This window comes from Netta rufina, assembly GCF_964035555.1.
Source record: "Netta rufina genome assembly, chromosome: 21".
Classification (NCBI taxonomy): Eukaryota; Metazoa; Chordata; class Aves; order Anseriformes; family Anatidae; genus Netta; species Netta rufina.
This window is the reverse complement of record NC_140145.1, coordinates 1,527,786-1,545,636: the sequence shown is the minus strand read 5'-3', so window position 1 is coordinate 1,545,636 and position 17,851 is coordinate 1,527,786. Positions and strand designations below refer to the sequence as shown.

At 43.9% G+C, this 17,851-nt stretch overlaps 2 protein-coding genes across 2 annotated transcripts in view; one reads left to right on the top strand and one right to left on the bottom strand.

The window, feature by feature from the left end:
• Nucleotides 1-12,347, bottom strand: part of TYW1B (tRNA-yW synthesizing protein 1 homolog B) — a 105,700-nt gene extending 93,353 nt beyond the window's left edge. Inside the window, exons 1-8 of the mRNA XM_084299635.1 lie at nt 12,312-12,347; nt 11,117-11,171; nt 10,726-10,868; nt 9,875-10,012; nt 9,192-9,293; nt 8,206-8,400; nt 7,044-7,325; nt 4,529-4,648 (exon numbers count right to left, since the gene is read on the bottom strand). Of these exons, the coding sequence (XP_084155761.1) occupies nt 4,529-4,648; nt 7,044-7,325; nt 8,206-8,400; nt 9,192-9,293; nt 9,875-10,012; nt 10,726-10,854 (966 nt within the window). The 5' untranslated portion in view covers nt 10,855-10,868; nt 11,117-11,171; nt 12,312-12,347. The remainder of the gene's footprint in view (nt 1-4,528; nt 4,649-7,043; nt 7,326-8,205; nt 8,401-9,191; nt 9,294-9,874; nt 10,013-10,725; nt 10,869-11,116; nt 11,172-12,311) is intronic.
• Nucleotides 12,348-12,418: 71 nt separating this feature from the next.
• Nucleotides 12,419-17,594, top strand: SBDS (SBDS ribosome maturation factor). Its single transcript, XM_084299402.1, has 5 exons — nt 12,419-12,623; nt 12,832-12,961; nt 13,593-13,793; nt 14,389-14,553; nt 15,182-17,594. Exons 1-5 carry the CDS (start codon nt 12,496-12,498, stop codon nt 15,308-15,310), a joined length of 753 nt encoding a protein of 250 aa, XP_084155528.1. The 5' UTR covers nt 12,419-12,495; the 3' UTR covers nt 15,311-17,594.
• Nucleotides 17,595-17,851: the final 257 nt, after the last annotated feature.

Below are 17,851 nucleotides of genomic sequence, written 5' to 3'. Positions count from 1 at the left end.
AGAATAGCAGAGGTCAAAATCTAGCCCAGAGACTGAGCTGCTGAAGATAAGAGTGATTTTGTCCTCTACAAATCTGTCACCCATTAAAAGTTAGAGAAACTTCTTGGAGAGCTCTAAAGGCACACATCATTTTTAGCCATTTCTAAATCTGACAATTAAGTACTGAGCCTCATTCAATTCAGTTAAAACACAGCTAACAACTCTTGCATGCTCTAGAAGCTTATGCTTGTATAAAAGTTGCATGCAACACTGTCTGTAAATCTCATATTTAATTCTTAAGTCTTAAAACTTACTGTCCCACTTCATGTAAAACTCCAGTCAACTCCACTAAAAGCTTCTTCACCAAGGGTCAGAAAAGTCTGGTCTGCCATGGCTTACAAAATGCTCTTAAGAACCACTGAGTAACTTGATTCACTATACTAGCAGTGGTGAACAGCAACATTAGGATGACTTTTTAGAGAGGAGAGCTGGGGGAAGGGGGAAGAACTAAAAAAAAAAAAATAAATCAAGAAACCAGTTCTGTCGCAAACAGCAATAAAACAAACTTCTTGAACAGACCTTCTTGGGCATGCTTTCTTTCCTATAAAATCAACCCTATCTTGTTCTCACACCCTCTTCCTTTGTATTTACATCACAAACATGACTATCAGCCTCATTAAACTTTGTTTGAAAAAAACAGAACACTAATCTCTAAACCGAGCCAACAAAATATGCCCATTTGATTACCTCCCAACCCATCCAAAAAAAATAGGATATTATTATTACTCATGCCTGCAGTTTCTAAATATGAAGGTTAATAAAGCCATTTCATTCCCTTGGAACCAGTCTAGATTGATTTGTCTTTCTAGTTTATCACAATCTCCCAGCTGTGGGAGATAATCTACATTAAGAAATGGTGTCCCTGTGATTAATTACAGTCTTGCAGGCCACAAACATACCCATTAGATTTCTCAATTTTATCTGATAAATATATTTCAAGGGGGTGTCAATGACTTTGGAGGACGGGTAAGCGTACTGCAATTGTACAACTTAAAGTCTACTAGTTACGAAACCCATTAAGAAGAGCTATTGCCTTCTGCTGCTGCATAATAGCACTTTGGAGAACAGGCCCAGACTGTCAGCCTAAAAAACAACAAGCCAGAATAAACAGATGCAGAGAAAATCCAGAACTAAACCTAGCTGTCCATGCATCCCCCAGCCCAGCATCACAGCCTTGAATCATCAGACACCAAGAGAAGCAACCCGAGAGCTGGTGGTGATAGATTGATCTGCCAGCCCTCTTTGGGCCATGGCTGCATTACACACTTCTGGACTTTCATGCCTGAGCACTTCATTAAAGTTTAGATGCCATCCGTACTGATATAAAGGTCAGAGTTCTGTTCAGAATCCTACTAAGCATCATCCATTTCTTGTGGTAGCAAGGTCCAAAAAATTGCATTACTCAGAGTGCTGGATTTCAGAAGCTATTAAATAGCCATCATGAGACAGAAGAAGATTCAATAAAGTGTGGAATTTCCCTTTATACCAATCATCATTTTATATATTTGAATGATGTCCCTTTGATACCCCAGTCTTTCAAGTTTTGGGCTCGTATTAAGTGTAGAAGGTGAACATCATCACCTTGAACAACATTCCTTCATTCCTAACTCCTTAAAAATCTCTCTTTTCCAAGGAATAGTGTGTAATAACTACAACTGTAGCAGGAAGATAGGTTCAGTCATTCACCTTGTACTCCTGGATCCATCTGCCTGATCCAAGTAATTGCAAAAATCCAGTACTTGTCTCAGATCCTTAGGCTACACTTTGTAAAACACAAGTAAGCCGAAGCATACAAAAAAGACAGCTGTAGGCACACACACACAAAACAAGCTGTAAAGCAATCCAGTCTAGATTCTCATCAAGTAATAGGAGATGGATGCAAAATTAAATTACTATCACCTGCAGATATTTGAGTAAACATTCATTAGATATACTTGTCTCTACAGCCTCACTCTGCTATCCCACAGAAAGCAAACCAACAATGAATTGTGAGAATCACTAGCAGATAGACAGATGTGCAGTTAGTCATAAGTGGCAAAATGCCTCCAAAAGATCAGAGCTCAATCAAAAAACACTTCAAGAAGCTAACTGCATTGCACAAGGCAGAACCTTCTACTCTATCACCCATAAGCGGAGTTAATATACACAACACTGAAATCCCAAAAAACACATGCTGGAAACTGCCAAGCGTATTTCAAACCCAAGACACTCTGCACGTGAAGTGTTTGTGATGCAACCCTGAAATACCCACATTTTCTTTAAACTCACTGGCTTGTACATAGGTAGTTCAGATAGAGAAATCCAAAGCACTTGCCTGTATCTGTAAGGATTACTTCAAGACAACAGATTACATCAGTGTACATGTAGAACAAAAGTGTCAGACTGATCTTACACAGTCCAGCATTGTGGAAAAAAAAAAAAGTGACTGAAGGGGACGACACAACTTACCTGAAAAAAATTCCTCATTGCACAAATTCATAGCCACTAAAGTGAGAACATGACTTAAGAAACTAAGATGCATTGCATTTAAACAACTGTATCTTCTAGCCTTGGAGCAAGAGAGCCCAATCATGATGAATTACTTTCATAAATGCAGATCATCCTGCTCTTTCATATCAAGTCTTCAGCATTTATTTTCGTTACAGTAAATAACTGCACCTAAGGGATCATTTTACAATTCAAGTGTTTGCATAAACCTGTTGGCAAGTCAATGCACACATTCCCCAGGAGATTCTCCACCAAGCCAAAGTCATTCTTTTTCCAAGCTAATGATATGGATAGCCATCAGTTCATGAGATATTTACACAGCAATATCCTTTCTTTCCAGGGTGATGACAGAACACTCCTATACAAGAGGGTCGAGGATTAACACTGAAGTCACCACCGAAGGCCCTTTCTTCATTACCTGCTCTGGTTACAGAAACATGAAACTAGCAACCTAAATTGCAGCAGCTAGGCAGATCAGCCACACAAAATGGGAATAAGGGGGCCAGTAATGAGAACTACACCTTTTAAGGTTTCAAAATAAATCCAAAATCCCAGGACAAGTCTAGAGTAGTGCAGTGGTGTCAGCACCAAAGAAAAGCTGACCTTTGTTTCATCAGCTGACAACAGCTCACATCCAAAAGGAGCCAGGACGCTTTGTGCACAAGAATGCATTCTCAATTCTTGCCATGGTCCCACACAGAGGTGACTCGCACTTTAAGGATTAATTATTTGCAGAAGCAAAAGGGCAGCACTCAGCTGTCAGGGACGAACAACTGTGTGTCATCTCCTCTAAGAAAAAGGCAGCAGATCAGAAGACTGCAGTTTGCAGCTCCAGATGAGCACCTGTGCTCAGACAGAAGCTGTCCTCTCAGACAGAGAGGCTATTTAGGTCTGAGGCACAAGAACCTGACCTTCACACTTGTGCTGAGTACCTTGCAGGTACCACATGCAGGCCCCTCTTACACACACACACGGGCAGGCCCCTTCCTTCCCTGGTCTCAACCCATCTCACATGGCATGCTGCTACAGAAACCGCAGTTCCTTTCTTGTCAGTGACCTCTAGTGGCAAGCACAGACAGGAGAGGAAAAAAGAGGGCCACCTCACAGCACAGTTACTATGAAAGAGATCGATCTTTTTCCCCACCAACAACTGAAAAACAAACAGTTCATCCTTCTCTTGGAAACTACAGCAGTCAAGCCAGGGATGGAAGCTCTCACACATTCTGACCAACCCCATTAGCAGGGCTACTCTCCTAGAGTCAGACTTCACTATAAACAACAGATTATCTTCTTCCCACTCCAAACGGTAAGGATCAGAGATCACCGTATTCCCCTCAGTTTCCTTACCTCCGAAGGATTCAGCTTCCTCTAACCCAAGGCTTGCCTTGCTACAGCCCAGCTGCATACCCTCGCCTCAGAGTGCTAAGGAAATTGCTAAGGTTCAAGAAAGCTGTGAGAAGTCCATACCACAGCACTGTGCAATGCAAGAAAGGTATAATTACAGACAGATGTTGAGATAGGGACAGGTATCACCTGACCTTAGGGCAGCAGCAAGATGCAGAAGCTGTTCCAGCAGTCTGTTACCACTGCACCTGCACTGCTACCACCCCGCTCCACTCCCTCCCATGACGTGCCAGCACATAGCATGCCTACATTTCAGCTGATGTATCCACAGCCAGATTTAACAGGATTTGTGTTTTGATACTGGACCGTAAATCACAATGGCAGAGTCGTACTTCCAGATCTGTGATGTTCACAGTGAATGTAATTTCTCTCAACTGAAGACAATGTGTTACCACACAGCATTCACTTCATGAACAAGCCAAACCCAGGTAGCCAATACCTAAATCCAATATACCTACAAGCATGTTCTGGGTTTGGGACAGGTTCTCAAATAGTTCATGTTTTACTCTAACTAGACTCTACAGGTTTGAACCCAGCAGACAATATTTGAATCAATGATAAAGAGCTGGCAGTTCTATACTTGCTGCAGTAGCGGTACCTTGGCTTTCTTCATGTGGCTCATGACATTGCCAAGATCTTCAACATCAATGACAGAATTTGTGCCTCCAACTTCCTCAGCATCAGCCTCTTCCTCACTAGTGGTTTCAACCAATTCTGCCTGCATAAGAGACCAGAGAAAAAAATAGGTGCATATCTGCTGTGTTAAACAGAAAACCTGAAAATAGCCCCAAAGTTACTTCTAACAGTTCAGTAGTACATGTACACAGACCATCTAAAACCCAGTCCAGATAGCCTGTCTCCAAACCCATAGCGCTCTATTTCCCTGTGTCATCTGCCCACCCGATCACTTAAGAAGTCATACAGAGAGGTCTGATTCCTGCTGTATGCTATGACAGTCTGGAAGCCTAAACTCCTCCAATTACCCCTGGCCTGAACAAATAGGGGAGAGAACTGCTTTCCACATCAAACTGTTCATAGAACAGAAAAATTGTCTCCCTTTCTGTATATAGCCAAATTACAACATAACAGCACCAATGTAACAACAAGATCAACCTCATCTCCTTCCAGGCAACCTGCCTGGTGAACGAGGGAAAGGCTGTGAACATAGACTACCTAGACTTCAGCAAAGCCCCTGACACGATCTCCCACAGTATTCTGGAGAAGCTGGCAGCCCATGGCTTGGACAGGTACTTTGGAGAAAAATTAGGAGACATTTATTCTCAGAAAGAGCAGTCAGGCATTGGGACAGGTTGCTCAGAGAGGTGGTAGAGTCACTGTCCCTGGGGGTGTTTAAGGAAAGGTTGGATGTGGTGCTTAGGGACGTGGTTTAGTGGGTGATAGGGGTGGCAGGGTGATGGTTGGACCAGATGGTCTTGAAGCTCTTTTCTAACCCTAATGATTCTGTGAAGATGCATTCCTCCTGTTCCTGCAGCAGCCAGCATCCTCAAACCACCTCAGACAGAAGAGCTCCTGTTTTCCTAAGGAATTCTACGTGGCCATAGCAATCATTTCCAACCCGTAATAAATGACATCCAGGAAGGATTAAGTACCACAGCAGCTCTGGGTCTTGCATGCAGAGCAATAAAGGATTTATTCAAAACCTGCAATCAACAAATATCACAGAATGGTTGAGGTTGGGAGGGACCTCCAGAGATCATCTAGTCCAACCCCTCTGCTCAAGCAGGCTCACCTAGAACAAATTACAAAGGATCACATCCAGGCAGGTTTTCAATCTCTAAAGGAGACTCCACAACCTCTCCGGGCAGCCTGTTCCAGTGCTCTGTACTGAACCATACCCGAACCGTAAAGAAGTTCTTCCTCATATGGCAATGAAACCTCCTGTGGTTCAATTTATACCCACTACCCCTTGTCCTATAACTAGCTACCACTGAGAAGAGTTTGGTCCCACCCTCGTTACATTGTCCCCTCAGGTATTTTATTGAGAGGGGATCTTATCAGTCTCTATCTCCTCTTCTCTAGGACAAACAGGCCTAGCTCACTTAGTCTTTCATCATCAGGCAGATGCTCCAGTCCCTTAATCATCTTCATGGCTCTACGCTGGACCTGCTTTAGATGTTCTATGTCCCTCTTGTACTGGGGAGCCCAGAACTGCACATAATACTCCAGATGTGGCCTCACCAGAGCTGAGTAGAGGGGGAGGATCACCTCTCTTGACCTGCCGTCCACACTCCTCTTGATGCAGGCTAGGGTCCTACCTCCCAGAAGTGCATGCTGCTGGCTCATGCACTTGTCCACCACAACCCCCAGGTCTCTCTCTGCAGAGCTGCTCTCCAGCAGGTCAGCCCCCAGCCTGTACTGGTGCTTGGGATTATTCAATAAGTGCAGGACCCTGCACTTTGCCCTCAGGAGATTCCTTTCTGCCCACCTCTCCAGCCTGTCCAGGTTGCTCCAAATGGCTGTGCAGGCCTCTGGTGCATCAGTCACTCCAACAAGCTTTGTATCAGCAGCAAACTGGCCGAGGGTGCACTCTGTGCCTTCATCTAGGTCATTGTTGAATAAGTTGAACAGCACTGGACCCAGTACTGAACCCTAGGGGACACCACTAGCCACAGGCCTCCAACTAGATACGGCACTGTTGAGCATATGCTAGAAGTGATTATGGGTAGATAAAGTCAAGGAGGTACAGGACTTGCTCAGATAACAGTACCCCAATGCCTTTGGAAAATCCTTGGGATACAAAGTGCTTTAGCTTCACCGAGTTGGGAGCATGCTACCTGCTCATAGCAAGCTAAACGCTTCAATCTGGCTGTGAGACAAAGCAAAGACTGGCTCCCTTCGAGCATCTGTCACAACACGCATCTCCTCCCATATCATATAGAGACTGTTCAGTCTAAGTCCAACGCTAATCCTTGGTCCTTCTTTTTGGATTACTTATTCTGCTTGCCTCTCATCCCTCTACTCCGTAACAAAGAAGTATCAAGCTCCCCACAGCACCTCTCTGGGCTGTGGGATGAAGGAGAACAGTCAGACAACACTCCAACAAGCACTGAAGCACTGAACCAGAAATAAGGACTTGTGGATTTTGTCTCTACCTCAGCATTCTCATAGTCTGATGCCCCGTGTTCATGATCTGAGCTCTCCTTGCTCTGCTTCCCCTGGGATTTGCACTTCCCTTTCTTGCACTTCCCACTGCAGGGCTTCCTTTCCCCTCTGCAGAGGGCCTGGAGACAACTGAGGAACTTGGTTTTCCAGGCTTCGAAGTCAGCCTCAATGCTGCCATGCTTGCTCTGGGCCACGTTGCAGTCCCCCTCAGCACGAGTCATGATACGGCTGGCACTGAGCATCCACAGCCATCTGTCAATATTTCTTCCAACCTAGGATGGGATAGAAGTTAAAAGGAAATTTAAAACTAACAGGCAATTAAGAAAGCAAGGACCAAGCCTGGAAATAAAACAAGCTACACAGGCTGCAGGACAGCAAGACATGGACTTGTAGACTCCCTCTAACCTGCTGAATCAGAGCACAGCCACAAGGCACTCTGAACACTACCGAGCACCCTCCAGCTGTAAATAGCCCCGCTATCATGGCAATGTAGTAAGTGAGGTGTGAGGACTAGCTTTGTGAGATGCTTGTTGGTTAAGATGTCTACATACATGACACTTCAGGTGGCCCCCAGCTACACAAAACTAACAGTCTGGTGGCAGTCACCCCATTTTTCTTCAACTTCAGAGATTAATTATCAGGCTTAGATACCAACGTATTTTATATTAAGAAATAAAAGAACCACAGTAGACAGCAAAATACAGGAAAAGTTGAGAAAAGTGCTCTAAACTGAAAGGCAGCAAGTGAAAAGGCTTCTGGTAATGTGTCTTCATGCACTGAAAGCGAGCTTTCAAAGCTGGGAAATCGACTTAATAAGGATGTGGTAAATGTGTTCTCATTAGTCACTACCAAAACCACTCAGACTAATGCCATGCTTACAGGACTTGTCTCTCTCCCATTTCATAGGACAGCACACTTGCTTCAAAGCTGCATTGCCTATGGCCTAAACCCAGCTCCTATCAAGTCCACACAAATGCTGTAATAGGAGCTGAATTCTCACACCTTAAGTTCCACACCAGGTAATATCAGTGTCTTCTCAAAATGATAGTACAACTCCACCTGACCCTAAAAACCTACTAGTGTCACTCAATTTTGTTGCAGTTCGGAAAATTTAGCCATTCAGAGGAATGAAAAAGTAATGGGGATACTCACCGTGTTATAATGATCAACATAAACTGAGTTTCCCAAGCCAAACACAGCGTATCTCAGGCCCTTCAGGTAGGTTTTGCCAAAGCGGAAGTCATTTGCAGTCTCTTCTAACCACTTGCAGAACCATGCAGCACTCTCAGTTGGCTGTCCATCTGTGTACGTAGCTACCAAGAACACACAAATGTTCCTGCTGGTTGTCTAATGTATAAGAGTGGAACAGGAAAAAAAATCACTGATTATCAGAGCACTTTACATGAGGAAGAGCTGTAACACAAGGACAGCTTGAAGAAGTTAAAAGTTGTTTTGTGGTGGGTTTTTTGGTTTGTTTGTTTGTTTTTTTACTACTATATGAGTTAAGAATACTGCAAGTAATAAACCCAATGGTAGCAAGTAGCCATCCTCCATGCAAAGCCATCTTAAATTAGCCAAGGGGAATCAAGCCATCTTGCTGTCTTCCCCCTACATAACAGGGACAGTAGTAAAACTGACATCCACCTGCCCTACCCCAATGAACAGTTTCTTATACTTGCAGTGATAAAAGTCTCCCACAGATGCAAGAAGGAACTATTAATATTTCCAGAAGAAAAAAATCCATCAAGGATTATTCAGTATAAATATGCCGCCCTCCACCCCCCCGAAATTTTCTTAAGTCTTTGAAGGTTGCAGAAGTATCATTATTTGTTCTTTGGTTTCCCCATGTGTACCCTCTCAGAGAGAACAGAGGGACCACGTGCAGATACTTTCATGTAACTCACTCCTGAGTTACAGGAACCAGCTCATACAAAATCAGCATCAGTATCAACATATTGTAGATGATGCTCTTATAGTGACTTTCAAGATTACTGCTGAGGGCTGAAGGGCTATGCTCACCTATGTTTAAGAAGCGATTTGCAAACACATAGCTTTGGGGTTTTCCAGGATAACAGGAGAGAGATACAAAAGGAAAAGATCCTTGACAATACCAGGAAAAGTTTGTATTTATTACATACCTCCTCTGCTAGACAGTCATCTGGATCATAATCTCCCATGCTAATGACTTCCACAGGCAAATTAAGGGAAATAACTGCTTCAGCCAGACCTTTCGCAAATCTCTGAGAAATGTAGAAAATTATGAATGACTTTGACCCAACTACAGTAAGTGTGAAACAAGCTCTGCTGTGTCCAATCACAAGACATCTCCCAGAACAGAAAAAACAATGACACTTGATAATTACACACTGCACCTGTAATTTCTCAGATTAAAAAAGTGAAGGAGCAACGAAGACTTACAACTGCTAATAGCTAATAATTTACATACATACAAATTCATTCTTTTTGACAAAGTACCTGAAGCAGCAATTCTCTAGAGTACCTGCTAGCAAACTAAGAGTATATTGTAAGAGCAAGTTTTAAGTCTCATAATTAGTGTCTCTACCACTTGCCCCACTTTACATGAATAGATTTGTCGTTTGCTTTTTTTTTTTTGGTTTGGTTTGGCTTTGTGTTGTTTTTTGTTTTAAACATAATTTTCACTTATCTGTCATGTTGTGCACTGATTTCTAATGAAATAATGAACTTCCCAATAAACTTTCAGATTTTTACATGGCACAGCGTTCCTAAGGCAAGCGATATACTTGAATCTCGGAAATATTTCTATCAGCTTCAGGCATGTGGAAAAAAAACAGTAACATACCCTTGCTGTGCCAGTCTGAGACCCATAGAAAATCTTTACGCCAGCAACATAGACCTCCTTTGCCTGCGGGGCAGCATATCCATTTGCTTGTTTTTCTTCTACAACTTCAGAAGACAGATTCCCATTGGATTTTTCACCCTGTGAAAAAAAAAAAAAACATTGTTTCATTCCATCCTTTTAAGTGTCCTTAAGTCCATTTTCCCAAAAGCGTTTAAAATCCTAAGCCAGTAACCAGCCTCCCAGCACTATGCCAACGCAACAGTCAAAGCATTTTAGCTTCTCACACATTCCTAGAGAAACGCATTAGTGACTATTCCACTGAACTAGGCCATGCTGTAAACCCATCTCACACATCAGGGAGACAGCAGGATTCAGCAGAACCTGAGAAGTGATTCTTCCACCCTGTGCTGCAGAACTTCACTCATGTGTGTGAGAAGGTTTTAGCTTCCTGAATGAACTAATCCCACTCCCATCCTAAAACCAGTTCAATATTAAGGTCACCAGAAAGGCTAACCTGAAACACTGGACACAAGCAGAGTGACTTACATGAAGTGACAGAGCTGTCCAGGCTAACGCTTCTCCAATGCAGAGTGAGAAGTTTTCAGGCAAGATCTGCTCTAACCTCAGAGCAGCACTGACAGCTAGTTACCCACGCCCACAGCACAATCCAGACTGAAAACTCTAACTGTCAGGTAAACTAAAACACATTTTGGATTTACAACAACCAAGGTGGGCCCGCAGCAAAGTGTGGCATTTCACTGCACCAGTGGGTACCTTCACCTGGCACCTACCCCTTCCCACACACAAGTTTTGGGTTTTTCTCAGACAAATGTGCTCAAGTCTCCAGTTACCTTCTTTTTGGTGGTGAAGAGCTGGACAACGATCCAGAGACTAATCCCAAAAGCAATAACAGAATAGATGTAAAATCTGTGCAGCCATAAGGATGCCAGGCAAGTGTAGGAAAAGTTCCACATATCCATTCAGACATCTAAATCTAGAATAAATCACAGATTTAGCAAAAGCAAATTCCTTCAGTATGAATTTAGAATAAGCACACAAAAAAGTCACACCACACCCACAGATTCATGCCATCAGCTATTCTCAGGCTCTGCAGAAAACAGCTTCTGGCTGAAGACACAACACTACAGCTGAATCAGTGACCTTCACCTTCTCAGCAGTGCGTACCTGCCTACCTAAACTAAAATTTTAGACCATCACACTGAAATGCTGGGCTTCTCTTACCTAGGACAGGTTCTGTCCCAAGGAAAGGCAGAAAATACTTGTGCAGCACCGCTGCCTGAAAGTAAAGTAAAACATCCTTGTTAAACATCAATTGCATCTCACAGGCCTTAGCTTTCCATAGACCCAACACACGCAGATCTCTGGAGGTGTAAAATCCCATGTCAAGGGGGAAATCACTCCCCAGAGCTAACTGCAGAACAGAGCCCTGGCTTGCACACACAAGGTGCTACACTGATTACGACGACAGGTTGGGTACAGAGCATCGAGGCCAGACTGAAATCTGGATTCGGTCACAAGTACTTTCCTGGGGTTATATCATGTGGGTGAGGTTTCATTCAGAACAGCGAAAATTGTTCTGAGCTGACTTTAAAACTCCAAGGGGCGCTGCTTGTGTGGCCCCTGTGATTCCTTTACGGGTATGAAACATTGAAGAGCTTAAACGAGGCTCATCTGCAACACGTAACTGCCCAAGAAGCACCGAGCGTGACAGCTGGTGAATCTGCAGGCCTCCTGCACCCTGCTTTGGCAGGCGTCTAACAGGAGCGGGAACGCAGAAGGCCTGAGGAAGCTGGAAGCTTTATCTTCGCTCTCCCCGGGGCTGCCGCTCGTAGCAGGAGGTTAAAGCCCTCCTTCCCCTCGGCCAGCAACACCCAGACCCCAAGAGAAGCGGGGTGAGGGGACCCTGCTCCCAGCCAGCCCCGTGCCATAGGTGGCTGCCGGGCACCGCAGGCAGGGAAGGCCTCCAATAATTATAACACCTCAATAATTACCCCACCGAAGCCCCCTACACTAATTGCCCCACTAATTACTCCACTGAAGCCCCTCATACCAAGTATCCCAATAATTACCCCCGTTGAAGCCCCCCTGCACCAAGAACCCCAATAATTACCCCACTGAAGCACCCCCACGTGCTAATTACCCCCACTGAAGCCCCCCCGCGCTAATTACCCCAATAATTACCCCACTGAACCCCCTCCCACGTTAATTGCCCCACTAATTACCCCACTGAAGCACCCCCACATGCTAATCACCCCCACTGAAACCCTCCCCACGCTAATTACCCCCACTGAAGCCCCTCCTGGCGCTAATTACCCCAATAATTACCCCACTGAAGCCCCCCCACATGCTAATTACCCCCCCGAAGCCCACCCCCACCACTAATTACCCCGCCGAGGGCCCCCAGCACCCCCCGTACCTCCTCTCTCCCCTCCGCTCGCGGCCCCCACGCGGCGCAGCCCCGTCCCCCTGCCCCCTCCCCTTCCGTTTCCCTCCGGCCGCCATTTCCCGGCCCTGCCCCTCCCCGCCCCTCGCCGCGGGGCCGCGCTGCGCAGCGCTGTGGCGGTGTCGGTGGCGGTGTCGGTGTCCGTGAGGGTTCCGCCATGTCCATCTTCACCCCCACCAACCAGATCCGCCTCACCAACGTGGCCGTGGTGCGGGCACGGCGCGGCGGGAAGCGCTTCGAGATCGCCTGCTACCGCAACAAAGTCATGGGCTGGCGCAGCGGGGCGTGAGTCGGGGGAGAAGGGGGGTGCAGGGCCTGGCTGCGGCGGGGCAGGGACCGGCAGGGAGGCGGCGCTGAGGGGGCTCCGTGGGGCCCGGTTGTGGGGTGGGGGGGATCCTCCGGGCTCCCCTGGGCCGCCCCGGGTCTTGTTAGCGGGCTCGGCCCTGCCCTCGCCCCGTCCCCGCCGCTCCCTGACGCTGCTGTTGCCTGGCAGGGAGAAGGACCTGGACGAGGTGCTGCAGACGCACACGGTGTTCGTCAACGTGTCCAAAGGGCAGGTGGCGAAAAAGGAGGATCTGGTGCGGGCCTTCGGGACGGATGACCAGACGGAGATCTGTAAGATGGTGAGTCCTGTGCCTCGTAGCGCGGCTTGGTGCGGCCGGGGGTCCTGAACGCCGCGCAGGCATAGGAGGTTGGTTGGTGCAGAGCTCACGGTGCGGCTGTGGGTGAAATCGTTTGATAAGAAATGTGGAGAGAGGGGTGGTGGATCTTTGGTATAGTCTCAAGTATACATTCGTCTGAGTCTTCTGCGTAGCGTACAGCCTTCATGTGCAGATCTCTTCAGACCCAGGTGAGCCTTGAAGAATTTACCATCAAAGACTCGCCACAAAGGATGCAGAGAAAAGAAAAGGATATTCACTTATTTTGGAGAGACCAACTAAATGTTAAAGCAAATCTAGTTTCTTCTTGGCACGTTGCAGACTGTGGGCTTGCTGTGGGTGATGACAATTTAAGTAAACCTGTGCCTTTCTTTTTGTAATACAGTGCTTCCGTAGTGTTTCTTGGTTGTGTTTTTTTTTCTGACATCTTTCCAGTGTTGTCTGTTGTAACAATATGCATTCTTAATGTTTGTTTTTTTTCCTGTATTTTGTGTCTAACCAAACCATTAAAGCAACTGTTAAATCTGTCATGCAAGGGTTTTCAATTTTTAGCCAGATCTGCAACACTTACTAACCAATTTAATTTTAACTGCAGATTTTATCAAAAGGGGAGTTGCAGGTGTCAGACAAAGAACGACAGACGCAGCTGGAGCAGATGTTTAGAGACATCGCAACTATTGTGGCTGACAAATGTGTGAATCCTGAGACAAAGAGGCCGTACACAGTAATCCTTATAGAGAGAGCCATGAAGGATATTCACTACTCCGTCAAACCAAACAAGAGCACAAAGCAACAGGTTAGTATTCCCTCAAAATCAGCTTGTGCTCAGAGGTGTTGTCAACAGGTGTAACTTTTCTATGAGCATTCGCATAGGAATGAAAACAGCCTTGTGGTCAAAAGCTGGCAGAATGATTAGTTGGCTGGCTGGCAGCTGAATGCTGGGTACAAGCAGCTTCTGAAACTCCTGTAGTTTGTTTTTTAACTGTTTGGTGAAAGGAGAAAGATAAAAACTAATTAAAGCAGCATCAGTGATATGTCTGGAACAGAAATAAATGTTTCATGATTTATTTCACATGAGGTAGTAAATCAGTCCATACATCTGAGCCATATGAGTTTCTAGTGTTCTGTAGTATAACTGTCATTTAACATCATTTCCTATTTAACATTCTTTCTAGTGTGTTTTTTCAGTATTTGAAGTGACCACCATCAGCTCTGCCTGTTCTTTTAGTCTAGCAAACTAGCGTAACTGCAATCTCTTCCTGCAGCAAAGTGCTAGTGAACAGTACTGAGAAATGTCTGAGGCTAGTGCAGAAAAATTGAGGTTTTGATCTGTGTGGCCTTTTTAAGCAAGTGAGTAAATGCTCTTTCTTCTTTCTTCAATGTCTCTGCAGGCACTGGAAGTGATCAGACAATTAAAGGAGACCATGCAAATTGAACGTGCTCACATGAGGTTACGATTTATTCTTCCAGCAAAGGAGGGGAAGAAACTCAAAGAGAAGCTCAAGCCACTGATTAAAGTTATTGAGAATGAAGACTTCCACGATCAGTTAGAAATTGTAAGCAATAAAGCAGACCTTGGGTTTCATACTTGATTTGACTATACCATGCTACAGCAAGAATTAGTATACGGAAGTTGTTTAGATAAACTGCAAGGGTGCCGCAGATTCTAAATTAGAGGCATGGTTTGTAGTCTTTAACATCACAAAATCGCACTGAAAGCTTGAAAGTAGCCTTTAGTTTAGAGATTGCAGGTTCAGACTGAGGGGAAGCATGGTGTAGTTTCTCTTAGCAGTGATTCTCCTATAAAATACCTAAGTTTCTCTACATGTATGGAATTCTTCTGTTAATTACTTGGTGGATCAGGCCTGTATTTTGACAATAGTTAATTATTTAAAAAACAGTTTGTGGTAAAGCAAAATTTGTAATTGGTAAGAATCTTTGAGAACAAATTAGAATCTAGCAACCTAACTGTCGAAGCCATCATGGCCAGCATGCTGAATGTACTGGAAATGCAAAACTTCTTTGATAAAAGAACTTTTGATAAAAATTGCTTATCAATTCTGCCAAGTCCCTGTAGTAACAAAACAATACCTTTCTTTAAATGAAAATGAGTTTTAGATCATGAAAAGTTGTTGATGAAAATTGAGTATTATTGCTTGACTGATTCAATGTGAAATATTTCAGGTGTGCCTTATTGACCCAGGCTGCTTCAGAGAGATTGATGAGCTGATCCGATGTGAGACAAAAGGGAAAGGAACGCTGGAAGTGCTCAGTCTGAAGGATGTGGAGGAAGGAGATGAAAAGCTTGAATAACGAAAACCTTCTTGATGCAGTACTACTTTAACGGCCTTCAACGGAATGACTGGCGTTAGCCACTGTTTTCCGTTAGGCCTTCTTGTTTTTCCAATCTCTTGCTGCCAAATACTCTCTGACACTAATCCTTTGGGATTTTTCCATGCAGTGTGTTTTTTTTATCATTTTACACTTGCTTGGTTTGCCTGTAGGAACATTTTGCGTCAAAGTTGCACTAATGAGGATTGAGTTAAGACTTGATATGGAAGTTACTATGGCTTTGGTTTACTTTAAGAATTGCTGATGAGGAGTGTTTGACTGATATGGCACCAATCATTTTTGCTTAAATTGTCAGTGATGAGTGGAAGATTGCATATGTCACCGAGGGGTGGGTGTTGTATGTGAGGAGAGGAACCTTTGGAAAAGGGAGATGCATTTTCACTTTCAAAGAAGTGCAAAATGTGGATCATGTGTAAACCAATCTCTTGGCAGCATGAAAACTCACCTATACTTCCATAATTGGCTGCTCAATAATTACAGTAATTTAAAGGACCATTCTTGTAGATTTTCTTCACTGGATATAACAGCACTCATTAACTTTAAAAAAAAAAAAAAAAAGTTCTCCAAATAACTTATTCATAAAATCTATTTAGTTACATTGATAAAAGTGAATTATCATCTATTTATATATTATAGATACAGAAATAAAATAATTATTTTTGTTATAGCATAGGAGGTATCCCTGGCTGTGGTGATGCTTTTCATAGGCTGGAGGAGCAGCCTGAATTTCTGAGCTGTTCTCATTCACGCAATGAAATGAACCGCATCTGTAGCCTCTGGCCATTGTGCTAGACAGGCTTTTTGTTGGGCTGGAATTCCCTCGTGGTAGCTGTGTGTACGTGTGCCTTTTCATTTGGGTTTGATGCAGAACAATGCTTGCAGCTGTCCTTTATCCTGTGTCTCTTTATGCTGCTTTCTAACACATGCAGAATTTCCAGCCAGCTCCTGAGGCACAGTGTATAGTTCTTCAAGTTAGTTAAAACTTGTCTCAAATGTATTAAACAAATGCTTTTAAACTTGCATATGTCAAAGAAGAGGGGAAAAAAGAGGATGAAAACTGGAGAAAGAGGTATTAAAAATACCCCCAGGCCAAGCGGATATTCTTGGGAGACTGAAAGCCAAGTCAGCAGGAATTTAAGGGGAACCTTTAGTGTTATTTACCTGTTTCCATGCTGACAGTATGCAGCAAATCAGGATTTGCAGGGCAGCCAGCTACTATATCTCTGTTTCAGATGAGCATGTGGTCCATTCATTCTGTGGTGTTTACTTTTGGAGCGTGTGACCACACCTGTTAAATGATAATTAAACAGACCTCTAGGTTGTATTTTTCACATGACCTTTTCCTATGTACCATTAAAAGATGATGTGAATTTTCTAGATTTCATGCAGGGAGAGGTAAAGTCAACTGGAGAAAGATTTGATATGTCAGGTGCAGAGGAGCCCATGTGTCTACATCCTTGGTCAAAGGTTTCTTCTCTGAAGTTGATTTCTGCAGCAGCCTGTTGACATGAACTTGTTGTGCGAGGCTGGGTTCAATTTCTTCAGTAATGTTTTGGGAGGACTTGCTGCTAGGGAGCCTGAGTTCTGCTGAAGGGTTATGAAATGGAGATTCTTGAACCATTGTATCCATCTTTAAATGCTTTCTGTTGCCCCCCAAGATAATCTTCCATCATGTTTAAATGCTACCTAGGAAGGTAGCATTTAGTGGCTTAATTACTGTATTTGTGAGGTGGACACAACTTAAGCATGGAGAGCTGGAAGTGCTTGGTTAGATAGGCAAAATTCCTCATATAGACAAGCCCATCGCTGATTGTCTTTCAAATGGCCATCTCTGCATTCACAATCTATGAAGCACTGAGGATGATGTTGATACTTAACTTGTCACTGGTACTTAGAACTAACATGTAATTCATAAATCTGCAAAGGAGACACTGAGCAAAAGCCTCAGATGACATTGTGTTGGTAATATTTGATTTTGTAATTCTGTAACTTCTCTGTTTTATATGTTCAACACCTAGAGCACAGTAGGATGGCTTGAGTTACAGAAGCTTAACCTAAGCTGATTTATGAGCTCGGTGCAAGAAAGTCAATTTCCTTATAAAGTCTTTTTCTACAGATCAAATGTTAAAGGTTTTCTAATGTAGAGGGAGCTTGGTTTTATTAATAAACGTGCGTGCATTTCTTAACATGTTTGCAGTTCAGCAAGAATGTATGGTAAGCATCAGAATAAATACCAGTATTGATAGCTGTTCTTTCTGTTTTCAACTTTTGCCCATTTCAACGAGGAACATAGTCGTTTCCTGACTAATTAACTGAAATTTCTGAAGCAACATACGATGTAGTGTATGAAGTAAGCTGGCAGCTTTGAGGTAGTGGGCTTGGGTACACACGCACACATTTTTTCCCTGAAATTTTCCTCAAAAATTTAGTTAAACAAATTTCTGATCTTCTGCATGTTGCTATTCTTTTTAGTTGTGGTCTTTCTGTTGAGGTTGATGTCTA